The sequence below is a fragment of the Etheostoma spectabile genome, chromosome 7 (assembly GCF_008692095.1).
Source record: "Etheostoma spectabile isolate EspeVRDwgs_2016 chromosome 7, UIUC_Espe_1.0, whole genome shotgun sequence".
NCBI classification, from domain to species: Eukaryota; Metazoa; Chordata; class Actinopteri; order Perciformes; family Percidae; genus Etheostoma; species Etheostoma spectabile.
Window position 1 is genome coordinate 23,266,350 of NC_045739.1, and position 16,237 is coordinate 23,282,586.

General features: G+C 43.7%; 1 protein-coding gene across 1 annotated transcript in view; it reads left to right on the forward strand.

Annotated features, from left to right (window-relative positions):
* The window catches only part of LOC116692468 (ski oncogene), an 89,383-nt gene extending 73,723 nt beyond the window's left edge, over positions 1-15,660 (forward strand). The window contains exons 2-7 of the mRNA XM_032520789.1: positions 2,823-2,939; positions 4,944-5,059; positions 6,371-6,717; positions 6,904-7,226; positions 8,983-9,213; positions 11,555-15,660. Coding sequence (XP_032376680.1) covers positions 2,823-2,939; positions 4,944-5,059; positions 6,371-6,717; positions 6,904-7,226; positions 8,983-9,213; positions 11,555-11,743 — 1,323 coding nt within the window. The 3' untranslated portion in view covers positions 11,744-15,660. The remainder of the gene's footprint in view (positions 1-2,822; positions 2,940-4,943; positions 5,060-6,370; positions 6,718-6,903; positions 7,227-8,982; positions 9,214-11,554) is intronic.
* Positions 15,661-16,237: the final 577 nt, after the last annotated feature.

Sequence of the window (16,237 nt, forward strand, 5' to 3'; positions counted from 1 at the left end):
ATAGGATTTCCCACCGCGGCTGTCTGTTCGCCCTCATGTCTCACAGGCCCACTGTTCAGTAATCTAGACATGCAGATTTCACCATCTCCGCCCCCACAGCTGAGCCCCATGAGGTCAGCTGCCAATTGTTGACCCCCGACGCTCTTCCTCCAGCCAAGATTACCGGCGGCCGGATCTCGCCCTGGTGGAAAGCCGCGGTGTTGGCAACCGGCAATCCACGAGACGAGGGCTGGCACGTGGCACAGAGACTTTGCCCAGAGGCAGCCCTGTGTGTGTGTGTGTGTGTGTGTGTGTGTGTGTGTGTGTGTGTGTGTGTGTGTGTGTGTGTGTGTGTGTGTGTGTGTGTGTGTGTGTGTGTGTGTGTGTGTGTGTGTGTGTGTGTGTGTGTGTGTGGACTGAACGGCAGGCGCTAGCCTCTTGCCTCCAGCCCTGGTTTGCTGTCCTGATATGTAGGACATATCTCTTCATCTCTAGATAACCCACAAACCTACCAGCCACAGTCAGGACTCCTTCTTCCGTCTTTTTTCCTTCTTTTTACTAGATACAACAATTAAAATATATCCTCTTGTTACAAAGAAAGGCTTTATATTCTCAAAATGGACTGGGCACTAAAAAGAAACCAATTGCGCACACCTTTTGCTAATGTTTTCACCCTTTTGGCTACCTTGGCAGGTATTTCAGTGGAGAACACCATGACAACAATGGTTATGCACTGTGTGAAAGTGAAATCAGATAAATGTAATTTAGGGTCTTTTTTTTTGGTGTCTTGGGTTCGGATTTCTTGAAAACCTTGCTCTCAGTATTATATCAACATTGACATATGAGGCTAGATATTATCTAGTCTAATGGTAATATCATGATATGACTGAAGTGTTGTCTTTTCCTGCTTAAAAGTTGTATTCCCGTAAAGAAATGTAATGTTAACTAACCAGGAGTGCTAGCAGTTTTAATATTTGCCTGCACCCACTTAGTCATTGTTTTCACTTTATTATCATACCAGCTGTAATGGCCCCATCAGTCACTCGGTCCAGACTGAAATATGGGAACAACTATTCGATAGACTGAGAGATCCTCAAGATGAAACATCTAGAAATCCATGAATGTCACCTCCACATTTGAAGGGCCTCTTCGAAGAGACCCAAAAAAAAAAGGTGTTCCTCTGAGATCGAGCGTCAGAGAAATAGTTTCCTCTCACGTCAGGAAAATGTGTGAGGCGCGCTATCAGGCCCTGCAGAAAAGTACGTCATGGAAGAGCTCTGACCCCGTTACAGAAAGTTATTGAAAGTCCTGGAGTTGTACATCAGGGCCGCGGACGTGGTGGACCGAGGACAGCTGTCCCATCAGCAGACCCCAGCGGTATTTCCTTCGTCTAGCCACGCTACTTTTCCTGCGAGAGCAGCTTTGATTACACACACGTGGCGTAGCGTGACCCGCTGCCAGCATGGGGGAGAGATAGTGAGAGAGGATCTAATCCCTTTACAAATGACCACCTGTTGACACCATGGAGGGGGAGAACCGTGTGACAGTTATTGTAGGTTTGACAGAGCCGGCTCTGCAGCACATGTGTGAGCTCTACTTAAACCTGTACACACAGAGAGAGGGTGAAAAACATGGATGACGCTATCTGTTAGCATCGTGGAGCTATCCTCAACTCTCTCTCTACTAGCCAAATCTCTACTAGCAATTTATTTGTTTTTTTTTGCATGTCCATTCAATGCAAATGTCCTACCTTATACCTTAATTTAAAATTTCACATTTGTGTTATATTCTTTTTTGAATGTATCCGCAAGATCATAAAATCTAAAAGTTTCAAGAATTGAAATCCCTGGAAAGAAGGTAGACCTACTCTAGTTTTTAAAATCCAGTTATAAGCAAGAGGTATTGTTTTTTTTAATATAAAATATAGTTAATTTTTATTTTACAAAACATGGAAATGGGTCTATGTGTATGGGCAACTGTGCACGTGTGTGTGTCTATGTGTGTGTGTGTGTGTGTGTGTGTGTGTGTGTGTGTGTGTGTGGCAGCTAGTGACAGCCACAGCTTGGAGAAGTTGAGGTCATAGCCACGAAAGCCAGCCTAACGGAGGAAGAGAAACAAACCCTTTCTTGTTTGTCTGCATGGTTGTATCAGTGTGTGATAGACAGAGGGAGAAAGAGGCACGCACACACACACACACACACGCACACACACACACACACACACACACACACACACACACACACACACACATGCACACACGCTCGGACACGCGAGTACACACTGCCCTAGTCACCTCTAGCCTTCTCCGTTGGTTGCCCATGAGCAAACACACCTAGCTGTATTGGATTGTAAACACACTCGCGCTACCAGCTATCTCACACACACACACACACACACACACACACACCACACACACCACACACACACACACACACACACACACACACACGTACGTTATTGGTCTGTCTGGCACTATTGGGTGCATTCTCAGTTCACTGACATTATAGTGTGACAGCCCTTAGCCAGCTGCCAAGTTGACATCCTGTGCACATCAAGGGGGAAAAAAACTACTGTACTATATATTGTATTAGTGCTGGCTTTCATGTTCAATTCAATCTTCAGTTCAATTTGTTAAGTCAAAAAATGTTGGAAACATTTGTTTTCAATTCAACAAGCATTTTGTTGTATGTTAGCAGACTACTAAAAGCAACTGAAAGTACACAATGTCTTTGTGAGAAAAAAAATGAGGATTGCTAAATCTCCCCTGAGGGAAATACAGCCAAATGTCACTATCTTGCATTTTTTTTAAGACTTAAAGCAAAATGTCCTTCTTTTCTTCCCAGGCGTCTGATCCCATCCCAATCAAAAAGCCCAAACATGAAGACTTCCCATCGCAGTTCCTGCTGGCTGACAAGGAGAAGCAGCACGACTGGCTACAGTCCCTGGCCGCCTCCACTAAGGTTGGTGTTGCTACGCTCAGGGAGGAGATACGATGATGATGATGATGATGCATGGGTTCGAGATGTCATGTAATATCATACAGAAGTTTTGGGATGAGGGCAGCGCTTAAATATAGATTTGGCGAGCCTGGCTAACGGAGGGGGTAACAGGAGACGCCACGAGCCCCGCAGATTGCCTTCCTGAGATGGAGCGAAGTTTGAGAGAGCAGTGTAACAAAATATAACCCCAATATAATGATGGATGTCCCCTGTGAAGATCAATATTCCCTAAAAAAAAATCTGCTACGGAGATAAGGTTAAAATGGAGGTATACTTAGAATGTCTTCGCCAATTAATCTTCATGCCGACCCCGCTCCAGTCACATAACACATCAATCTCTGTAGCACGATTACTTACCGTCACATGTTCACACCCTTTTAATCAACGGGCTGGTAGTGCTGGGCACCAAATGTGATACTTTTTAGGCAGCGACCGATACGCCTTCCTTAGGATCGAGTATCGCAAAAAAATACCTCGCGCAAATTTCAATACTTAAGGAGCAAATCTCATCGGCAACAGTGAGCCGATAACACGTCGTAGAGGCAGGCAGGGGAAAGTATACGTTACACAGAGTTCACATATACAACATTTGTGCCGCAATGTGTAATTTTCTTTTTGTTACAATGGATTTACATCAAATTGGTATTGAATAAAGTATCGTTCAGGAACCGGTATGGAACTCTAGGAATGCACCGAATCCAGAATTTGAATACTCCCTTCCTCGGTCCATTAACACAGTTAACACATTTATGAAGTACACAGCGTCCACAGCAGTAGATTTGTCCAGATTTTTGAATACCGACTCCTACGCCCATCCTCGGTCCATTAACACATTAATGAAGGACACAGCGTCCACAGCCTGCAGTTACTGCGTTTTGGCTGCTATCCGTAGCTCCCTTCATGCACAACTCGTATTGTTTCGGATGATTCATACGCAAATGTTGTAACAGCGGCCATGTTGTGTATTGTTTAGGGTCCTCGCCCCCACATTGCAGATCGCCATTGCAAATTGAACATGTAGCTCGACTTGAATCGCCTTCTTTTGACCGAAAGTACTGCCAAATAAGTTCCATTTTCACTTTCTCACAGCCTGCTGCACTGAACGGTTCACCGATCTAGACACCTCCCTGTAACCAACGCCGGCGCCGTTACGCCGCCCAGCGTAGCACGCGTAGTGCAAGTGTAGGGTTTGGTTTGGTGGAAAATAATTCTGTCAAAAAGCCAATATTCAGCCGAATATCCTGGATTCAGATCAAAGTCACAGTATTGGTATCGGTACCGTTATCAAAGATTTTTTGAAGGACACCCAGCCGTACTGACTGGTCTACATGAAAAGGACTCAGCATTTACTGCAACTTAAGCATTTAGTAACAATAATAAGTGACTATTTATAACCACAAGTAAAGCCCCAAATGTCTCATTAGAGTCATAATAATAATTTTTACTTATCCTTTGATCAGATTTAAATCAAAATGGCTGTCAAGTTTAGACTGTATTTGAATTTGAATTTGTAGAATGACACATTTTTCGGTTTATGTTTGTCAAAGTCAGGTATCACATCGGCATCAGCATCCAAACATTTCAAACGATACAACGGTTATTGAGCTCTCTGGCTGTATCATTACTAAATGTAATCTATTTATTATTTAGTAACTAGGGCTGCGATATGAGGCAAATTAGATCTAATTTGCGATTATTTTGACTGAGATTGATATGATTCACAACATTTTGAGGGAATTATCATTTTTCTATCAGTGGTTTATGCTAGGATCTGTACCAAAACAAAGATGTTATTGCTTTAGTCTGTTGTATATATATAATTTGTAGGTTGGGATGTCTCTGCAGCAACACAATACTGTGACACACTGTTTAGCTTTCACAAATATTGCCATTTCGAATAAAATTGCAAGCAATTGTGCAGCCCTACTTGTGATTTAAAGTATTATCGTTGTCTTTTTTTTCCAGGGGCTTAACGGCTTGCAGCCAAGGCAGAGGCCCTCAGCTTTCAGACCCTGGTCCCCCCACATCTCGGCCGGGGAGAAGGAGCCCTCCAGTCACCCCCTGGCCCTGCTGAGAGACAGGTGAGCCCAGCACAGCGCAGGACAACCAGTTCCGACCAGTTCCACTCTCACCAAACAGCCCTTAACTAACTCCAAAGGACTTTAACAAATAATGCATTATGTTGGCTCTAAGGCTACATCTACACTACTATATTGTAGTTAAAAACAAATATATTTAGTTAATTCCTCCCGTCCACACTACTCCTGCGAGAAATTTGGAAACACTGCTGCCCCCTTTTTGGTTTGAAAACTCTGTGGTTGCGTTGTGGTCTAGACGGGCTCAAACGGAGAGGCAGGCTTACATACCGTTCAATAACAGTTCCATCTCGTCGTCGGCCCTGTAATAACTTGAACAAAACACGCACTTTTAGCCGTTGTTCTTTCTCCAAATTATTATCTCTATTTTGAAATTATACATCCATGCTTTTCAACGTCAGACAGTCTGCTTCCTGTTTACACCGGCACGCGCATGGTCATATATAAGCGTCAGACATATTAATATGGACGGAGATAAAACTCTTGTTTTTGTCTCAAAATGCCCCTTAGGGGCGGCCTCTGGCTCACCCAGTAAGAGCATTCGCCCCATGTAGGTGGAGCCCTGCAGCGGCCCGGGTTTGAATCCAACCTACGGCCCTTTGCTGCGTGTCATCCCCCATCTCTCTCCCCCTTTCATGTCTCTCCACTGGGAAAAGCCCCAAAAAATACAAAAAAAAGTGCAGTGTTGATGAAGCCCAACAGAAGCTTTTACTGCAAGTTCAGCTGGATCTGATAAGCTCCCAGCATGCTCTCTCACTTGTCTGGGTGGGCAGGTGTCAGAGGGGTCAAGTCTGACTATACCACAACCTCCCACACTCCACCATTCACACACATTTGACATACACTCATACTGTGGGCACCCACTTGGCATGGCGCAGCCAGCGCTGGCTGCACCATATCACAGCTAATCTCGCCCAGTTTGTCATTAAGTGGGAGGAAAGAGCTGCCGGCACTTTATTTGAATGTTTCTCTAACCTGGCTGGCACCGGCAGTTCAAAACACACCATACAACATGGAACTGGCTGTGTTTACTGCATGCAGAATTCCTATCTTGTTTGAAAGTAACCTTGATGTATACTGAGAGGAGGAAGAGTCATGACCCAAGAAGTCATAAAAAAACATATCCAGGCACTCAGGGTTGGTTACGGAAAATAAAAGGCGTTTAATTCATTGGGCAAGACATTTAAAAGCACGCCAACACTTGTGGGCTAGAGCCTTTCTCAGGGTGTAGTGACACAAAGAGACTAAAATGATGTGTGTTATTGTACATAAACATTTTCTCCGGTGTCATTTCAGCTTCTACAACTACAAGAGCCTGGAGAAAGCTGTGGCCCCTAACGTCGCCCTCACACCACAGCCCCTGGGGAATGCGGGTCCCATGTCCCCGTCTGTACCCAGCACCTCCCATCCAAGTGGGGGTGAACCCCCAGGCGAGGGCGCCAACTCCAACTCCAGCTCCAACTCCAGGCCTCACAAGAGGAGAGCCACAGGGGAGCTCCTGGCTCCAGCTCCAGAGGACCCCTGTCCTCCGTCCTCCGCTGTCAGCAAGCTACTGCCTCCGGCGCCACCACCCCCACCACCACCACCACCTCAGGACGACAAGGACTCCGAGGTGGAGATCGAAGTGGAGAGCCGCGACGAATGTAAGCAAAGAGCTCAATGTCATCAAATAGATATGTGTAGATTGGTTGTTACGGGACTCGAACACACAGCTAAATGAGCCCTGGTTTGACAACAGGAAAGACTTTTGCTAAATTCAACCGCCAGAACATGTCAACAGCTTTTCCACAAACCTCACCTTCTGTCGTGTCTCTGGTCTCTCCGAACAGTCACTTCGTCCCTGTCCTCCCTGTCGTCCCCATCTTTCACCTCGTCCAGCAGCTCAGCCAAGGACTTGAGCTCGCCGGGCGCCAAGGGGCCCGTGTGCACGGTCACGTCGGCCGAGGCCCCTGCGGCCGCACCCGCCGCGGCCCCCGCGGCCCCTTCAGAGCTGGGCCTGGAGTCGGAGCTGGAGAGCCTGAGGCAGGCTCTGGACAGCGGACTGGACTCCAAAGAGTCAAAGGAGAAGTTTCTGCACGAGATTGTTAAGATGAGGGTGAAGCAGGAGGAGAAGTTGGGATCAGCCCTGCAGGCCAAACGCAGCCTCCAGCAGGTAGGGTTCAAACAATCTATCTTTCCTCCTGTCAAATGAGAACATCCTTACATGTGGATTAAAGGGTAACTTCAGTTTTTTTCAACCTGGTGACTCAGATTAGTTTTAATTGACTCGAGGCTTGACGTGCATTTGCCCCAGAAGTCTTTTAAAACAGCTTTGCCAAAGACTTCTTAAAAGCAATTGGGAATGTATTTTCAATTTTCACATCACATATAGCAACATAGAGCAAACTGCTTTACCTAATTGTGTCAGTGTAACTCAGTGTAGAAGTTGTGATTGTCTGTTTGGCAAATAATTAAAGATGGAGACTCATACAAACCATGACAAAGGCGCCCATAATGACAGCCTAAAATCACTGGATAGCCGTCAATGTTTAGATCTACAACCCTGGTGATTAAATGTCTCAATTCTCACACTGATATGCTAAACATATGTAAAATGTGATTTCTTTTCAGTGAATGCGCCATAAGGTGCCTCACTGTTGGCAGAGAGAAAGGGATTTCCCAGCCCGTGGTAACTCATAGGAACCTTAAGCTTCTCCCTACGTTCTTGAAATCAGACGCGACAGAAAGTTTTCAAAGTTGGCACACGGAGGAAATTACTAGAGCTCAGGCATCAAAATGCAGAAGTGGATTAGAAGTCATTATCACTGTCAGCGAAGCTTAGCATGAGTTGGCAAGTGTTAACAATGGGGAGGGGATGTTGCTGCAAAGGGAAAGGCCAGACTTCCATTTTTATTTTTGGTCTTGGACTGAGAACAAGAAAAATGCCGACAGAGGAGCCTGTGTGGGTGAGCAGCACTAAATGCATCCTGAGCTAAGACGGAAAAAAACAATTCCAGCCTGACTGCTCTCCACTTTCACTTTCCGTCAATGTTTAGAGGAACTGTGGAAAGGCAACACACACACACACACACACACACACACACACACACACACACACACACACACACACACACACACACACACACATCCAACCCAAACCTACAAGCTTAACTAGAAGTGGTGTTACTTTAAACCAACCCACAGTAAAGCATTCCTGCTGTGTGGAGCTGAACTAACCCTGATGCTGTTGAAAGAGATCCGTCAGCAGAGTAAAGGGTGTGATGGGGATTGTTTCTTTTCACTCTTTGTGAAGGAACCAACAAAGCCTGATAACAGACGTGTTTGTCTCACCTGCTAGGTTCTCATGAGAAGGCTGTGAACGCATGCACGCACACACGCACACACACACACAAACACCCTTTCTTCCAGTGATTCAGAGGAAGGAAACCTGTCAGCCCACACTTTGCCCTAACCCTTACCTGGCTCAATGTAAACAGTGGCAGTGACACTGCAGGCGGCTGTAACTAGGCAAGGCTCTCGGGTGTCAACTGAGTACAACAGCTAGGGGTGGAGGGGAAAAAAATCAATCCGTGTACGTATCGGGATTTTTAAAATCTAATCTCTAGATGTGTATTATTCAACTTTTGTTTTGGTGAAAGTAAAATCAAGTCGCAATACTCCAACCGTACTGAATCGCAGTACTTCTAGAATCGTATTACAGATCAAATCGCCACCTATGTATCCAGAAATGATCAAATTGGTATCAAAAGCATATGGTCCAAGCCCTAACATCAGCCACGTGACCGATAAATCCACTGGTATCACCAGGGTTGAGTAAGCAATACTGGACGCATGATAAAAGAAAAAGGGCATAATAATGTACATGTGTAAAGCCCAGAATGCTGATTTGTTCCATCCCTTGTTCCCAGGAGTTGGAGTTCTTGCGGGTGGCGAAGAAGGAGAAGCTGCGGGAGGCGACGGAGGCGAAGCGGAACCTCAGGAAGGAAATCGAGCGCCTGCGAGCCGAGAGCGAGAAGAAAATGAAGGAGGCCAACGAGTCGCGGGTGCGTCTGAAGCGCGAGCTGGAGCAGGCCCGGCAGCTCCGCGTGTGCGATAAAGGCTGCGAGGCCGGTCGGCTCCGCGCCAAATACTCGGCACAGGTGAGGTCGCTGCACGTTGCCGCGGCGTCGGAAGGGTTCGGGCGGGGTGTCAACAATCGGCCCACGAAAATGTGAACAGTGTGTTAATTCAGTTTTCCATTGGAAACAAAGAAAAACTTGAAAAAAGAGATAAAAATAATAGAAAATATATAAAAACACACATATGCAGTACATAAATATATACTTACACATATTGGCTATATACATACATATACACACACATGCAGTACATAAAATACTTTGAGGTCCAGAGGTAAGTTTGAGGTATAATTTTTATATTTGAGCAATGTGTTTACTGAGTTTTCCATTTTAAACAGAAAAAAAGAGAGAAATGAAAATATATAAAAACACACACCCACACACACATGTATACATATATATACTATATTTACATATTGGCTGTATACATATATACACACACGTACATACATAAGTTTGCGGTATAATGATAAGAATGCATTTATTTTATATAGCGCATTAAAAGGTACACAAAGGCACTTTACAAGGTAAAAACAATAGCAAAATCAGTAGAAAAACAGCAGAATGCTGAAGAGTACACAAAAAACTACATAGATACATACTATATGCATACATATAAAATCTTTTAACATAAGATCATATAAGATAAACTTTATGGATCCCACAATGGGGAAATTCACTCGTTACAGCATCTCAATGCAGCAACAAAAAAATAACAAAAATACACATTATGATATAGAAAAAAACACAAAAAAGAAGAAATAGATAAGAAGAGAGTAATAACGGTAATATGAACACCGTGAACACTTCTTGTTTTAACATATACAGATGAACATACATACGAGTATGAAAAAAGGCATATAGTGCATGTTATTATTTACATGTGGGGAGAAGATACATACTGATATACAGATGAATATGAGATGGCATATTGCACACACCACAGTAAGATGTGCAGAGTAACGATAAATAGTGCAGACTATATTTATTTTACCAATCTGTTGATGATACTGTTGAGAAACATGGGACATGGAGACAGACACTCACACTCATGACAGTCCAATGTGTGCTCAAAGTACCCTCCGAGTACCCTCAGAGTACCCTCCGAGTACCCTCAGAGTACCCTCCGAGTACCCTCAAAGTATCCTCCGAGTACCCTCACAGTACCCTCAGAGTACCCTCAAAGTACCCTCCGAGTACCCTCACAGTACCCTCAGAGTACCCTCACAGTACCCTCAGAGTACCCTCAAAGTACCCTCCGAGTACCCTCCGAGTACTTGGCGTGTTTCAGAGTTTCACTGTCTCAAACACTGTTAAGGTCAGCAGAGGAGAAGGCGAGAGAGGGAAAACACACACACACACACATTTCCTCTTCCCCAGTCAAAATAAAATGGGCGTTGCCCCAAGTGCACAGACGTAGGATAAGCCCCCCCCCCCCCCCCCCCAAAGGAAACAGGAAGAGACGTCGACTTCCCTGAGGCAACATGGGAAATGCAGATTAGACAAAACAGAAGGGAGGTTATGCTCTCAAGCTGCGTCTGCGTACCCCCCCACCCCCCCCCACCCCCCTCACCCCCCGCAGAGACTGCAGTCAGCTTCAGAAAGCTGTCATTAGGACGACATGTTTATGAGCTCTTTAAAAGCATAGTGGCGCTGGAGGAACACATGGTAATTACATTTATCACAAACTGACACTGGGTGTCATAGCTCCCACTGGGTGGCTGTGGCTCAGGTGGGAGAGTGGTTGCCGGCCAACTGGAAGGTTGGTGGTTCGATTCCTGGCCATGCAGTCCATCTTGTTAAAGCCTAAATAGTTTGGAAACCAGGCCAAGAAACTTCAACAATGTATTGACAAAGAAGAAAGAAATTAGAAATGCTCCAATGTAGATCCCATCCCCTCTGATGTTCAGACAGAGATTATTTTTTGTAATTGTCCATTAATCTGTCGATTATTTTCTGGCTTAATGGATTAGTTGTTTGGTGAATTAAATGGTAAAAAATGGCGATCTGTGTGTGTGATCTGTGAAAGCCCTGGTGATTTAAACAGATGATCGCATTCACAAAAAGAATAATTCCAAACTAATCCAATAAAAAAATAGTTTGAAGCGATTCCAACTTGTAATCAGTTCTCAATGCCCAATCCTACATATGGGACAGATGGTGGAGAGGGCATTCTGGGTAGTTATGGGCTATAAGTTGGGACTCCTGAGACAGGATGACAGGTTGGCGTGTATGAATGAAAGCGCTCTATAAGCAGTACATGTACACAGTTCATCGGCTCCATTGTTTAGAGCGAGACCAGTGGTTGGAGATCACTCTTTGTCCCTGTAGTCACATCTGCTTCCTGCCATGTGTTTCCCAGATCGAGGACCTCCAGATGAAGCTGCAGCACGCCGAGGCCGACCGCGAGCAGCTCCGAGCCGACCTGCTGCAGGAACGGGATGCCAGGGAGCACCTGGAGAGGGTGGTGAAGGAGCTACAGCAGCAACTCTGGCCCAAATCCAGCAGTGACAAGGAGGGGACGCCCAGGGACACGCACGCTGACAACTGACAGAGCAGCCAACTTCACCACCCCACTTCAACCCCCCCCCCCCACACATTGCCGCGATAGAGACAGAGCCCATCGCTTTCCGCTCTCCATTGACATGTATTTGGGGGAAGTCGCCTCCTTGTCAGTTCCATCTGCTAGCCAACACCAGAAGAACGCCTAAAAGCTGCAGTGTGGTGGGACGCACAACCAACAGTGTGTACACCCCATAACCTTTTATATGCATCGTAAATCGGGTAAAATCCATTTAAATGTGTAAAGATTCCAACTGGTTGAGATAAAAAAAAACAACAACAACACATTACTACTAACATCACACAGCAAGTAACGTTGGCCCACCGTTAGCTCGTAACATTAGCTGGCTTAAACGCGGGTAAAATGCTTAAAAAAGTGTGTCTGTACTTCACTGGAGAGGACTCCAACAGCGGGACGTGCAACAGTCCGCAGCTAAAGACACAGAGGGGACTACTGCCGCTGTTGGATAAATAACAGGGACGGGACTTAAGTATTGCGTGTGAGTCACGCTCCGTAAGCTTGTGTTGCGTTTAATGTCAATGTAAAATGCCCCTCTGTCATGTAGTGTTTATTTTAAAAAGGGGACACATCTGCTGTTTCGCAGTTTTATATAAATAAAGGGATATTTTTCAGTCATTTCATTCTGTTGACAACAACTGGGAGAACTTGAAATTGTGTATCGAATCGTGAGTTAAGTATATAACGATATAAATCCCTACTGTTGAACCTAAAAACATTTACTTACCAAGTTAAATATTCAAATGTCGGTTTAGGCGAACTAAATGTTTACAGGTCGAGCAACACACGTAACGTCGGACATAGCGTTAGCTTAGCGTCAGGATCCCACAGTCTCCCCATTGTCTCTGCTGATTCCTCACGTCAGGATCCACTTTTGTCTTCAATAAAATCAGTTTTTCGGGTCGGCAGCTTATAAAACCTTAAGTTATGAGTTCTTCACATTGTTGGAAGTTAATAGCAGCACACAGCAGCTTTTAGGGAGGTTTCAGTTTGTTTGCTATCAGACGGAGTCGTGGAGGAGGAAACCTGTCTGCAATACAAATCAATGGGGGGGGGGGGGGGGGGGGGGATTTAAATGTCTCTATCCCCAATGTCTTCTGCCCAAATCAGACCATAAACACACCCGGATGTGTCGGAGCACCGCTGTCCATCAGAAGACCCAGAAAAGACTCTCGCCCTCCGACCAGAGACGAAAGAAAGAGGAAGAAAAGCCGAGGGGGCAGCGTCGTTCGTATGCATGTCCATGAAAAGTCAAGTGAGTGGTTTCCTTGGAAAATGACTGGAAACAGCAAAGTACAATACTTCAACAAGGAAACGGGTGTTTCTCTAAATCAAGCACTGACTCGCACCTTCCAAACTCACAGAACTACAAAAAAAACAACAACAAACAAAAAACAGGGATCCCATGAAATGAAAGACAAAAACCAGACGTCAAAGCACAAACTGTGGCCGTGTCTGGGTTTTCTCCCATCAGGAAAACAAATGGCGGACCCTCAAACCCCCCCCCCGTAAAAAGTATCGTCCGCCCACCGTCCCTCGCCGTGACGAAGATACAGGACTTTGAAGACATTCTAAGCTATTTAAGAGACTACATAGCGAAGTGTTAGAGAGACGGTGTCTCTGGTTCCCTCTGTGCTGTCGAAGTTTTAAAAACGAAAAAAACAAAAATCTATGAAAAAAAGATACTGAAGATGAACAAAAACAAGCAAGTGAACTTTCCACAGTGCCACCGTGGTTTTGTCGGTTTTTCAGGAAGCCATCGCAGTCCACCGAGGCGCGGGGGTGGGGTGGGGGGGGGTAAAACATCCAGTTCAAAGTTCACGCGAGCCGTCTTTTCCTCCCATTGTTCTTGATGAAATCATTTCTTTCTAATAGATTGATACGTTCTCTCTCTGTGGCTCAAACCCTGGATTGGGAATTAGATTAAAAAAAAAACAAAAAAAAACATGCTGGATTTAAAAAGGCACCTTTTTAAGCGAGCACTTGTTTTTTTTTTTCAACAGTGTCAGCGTCACTCAGAGTCCCACTCGGGGTTGCCAAATGTCATTTGAAGCATTTGGCTTCCAACCCTGAAGTCTGTGTCTTGTAAAGATACAAAAACAACTACTACTCCAGAGCGTGGCCTTGTTTTCTGCTCTCGTAAAACACTCGGAGCGATGAAAGCCGGCATGTTTTTTTTTTTTTTTTTTTTTTTACTCCATCAGAACCATCGTCTATGACATGATAGTGGGTCGGACTGGGCTCCTTTGGCAAAAAAAAAAAAAACCCACAAAATGTTCATTTTTAATTAAATTAAGGTATGTAAATATAAATATATGTTGGTTTTTTTGGTTGTTTTTCTCGACTTTACAATAATGAATCGCACTTTGTCATAACAAAATACTGTTATAATGCATTGTACTCCCACTATTGTCTTCAAATATTACTTTGAGTTACTTCATCGTATACCCACGACTGCGACCATATAAACCCAGTAAGCATTTTGTTTGATTATATGCATCTCGAATAAATACTGTTGTTCTGTTGTTTTCCTTAAGGCAAAGTCTTGTAAATAAACGAAAAGAAAAAAAAAGCTCTCCCAGTCGCTCGCTGAGGCATTCTGGGATTGTTGGATATCGCTTTTTTTTTTGTTTGTAGTCCAAGCACTCTCCGTATTTTTTTATTCTCTTTTTTTTTTTTTTTTTTTTGTAATATAAATGACACAAATGTCGCTTGAGCAGCCGGTTACAACTCATCATCATCATCATCATCAGCATGCGTCAGTAAGGTGAACAAAAAGCCACACGTTCAACGAATAAAATGAGATTTTATTCGAAAAAAAAAATTAAAAATATAAAAATAACAATAAAAAGAGGCAGAAGCCCCGAATCTGCCTTCACACAGTGGGTACAATGCAATCCGAATGTACATTGTGTTAATGCTATTTTTTTTGGGGTTGTTGACGTTGTTTTGAATTGTTATTGCTCGTCTGTTATGTTCACTTTTTTTTCCCAATCGAAAACTCATACTTTCTTTATGCATGAAATTTGAGTTTGCCATACATATAGTCAGTTATTGGGCATTGATACCGTACATGTAAGAGTTCTTATGGTGTTATGCAATATGAAGCAATTTGTCTTATTTAGAAGAGGAATTGGTAAACCACAACACACAGTATATTGTTCTTAAGAAGAAGAAAAAAAAACTTCACATTTGCAAAAAAAAACACAACAACTAAACAACAGACAAAAAAAAAAAAAAAAAAAAAAGAGAAGAAGAAGAAAATAATGTCGATGCAATGCTGGACAACCTCAAGTGCCTGGACGTGGGCTCAAGGTTTCCAGAGTAGGAACAGGGATGATGAAGCTGCAGGGGCTCATCAACTTCCTGTTTGCAGGTTTTTCAAATTAAAAGCCCCCATCTCTTGCTCAGCAGCTCTTTTTTTTTTTTTTTTTTATCAGTATTCTTATAAAACAACAACAACCAGTTTACAAACTTTTTTTTTTTTTTTTGTGTAGCGAACAATTGAGGCTTTTTCGCTGAATGAGTGCTTTTATTTTTCCTCCATTTGAAATCGATGATATGCATGTTCAAACAATTTTTATAGCAGATCTCGCTTCGGTGAATTGTCACTTCGGGGTGTATATAAAGACGGTTTTATTCCCAGTTTGGCGAGGATCATAACGAGGGCATTACGTCAAAAGCCCTTCTTCCTCACCTGACGTTATCGATGTTGCTCGGAGAACGACGCTGCGTCTGCGACCTTTGGCAGACCTAAAAATTGGTACATTTTGTAGTTGTTTTTACACTCGGACGAGTCGATAGCCTACGCGTACTTTACTTTACTCCCGGTTTTCTACAAAAGGAACGAGAGGCGGTAACGACATCGGCTCCTCGCTCTCCCGCGCTAAAAAGGAACGAAGCAGTTTGACACAGCGTCTTGTTTTCTAAAGGAAAGAAGCATTTTTTGCTAAAAAAATGGACAGAAAAAAAGCAGCAATAACGGTCCATATTAATAGACAAATACTAGCCAGTGTGAAGATTTGAATAAGAATTTACAAATGTAAATATTATTTTTCATTTTACGATATTGTATAATATATGTACATGGTGTTTCCTTTTTCAAAAAGAACTCTTTTCTTACAATAGCTGTCTTGTTTCTTTTGTTGCTGTTGGTTTTTTTTTTTTTTTTGCTTTGTTTTTTTCTTCGAATTTTGAATTTGTGTTTTAACTGAGATGTTTCAAAAACAACAGCGCGTAAGAGAATATTCCCTTCATAATCCATTTTTTTTTTTTTTTTTTTTTCCTTTTTTTTTTACTGTAGAGTCTTTATATCGAAATTAATTTTTTCACCAGTTCATACTATATTTTTAACAGTATGTTCAGTATCAGAAAGCAGACCCACCGTACGGGTCGCACACACGACTACGCCACCTTGCAGATTGTCTCTCACCCATCCCACCCCCCATCTCCCCCCCCCCCCCA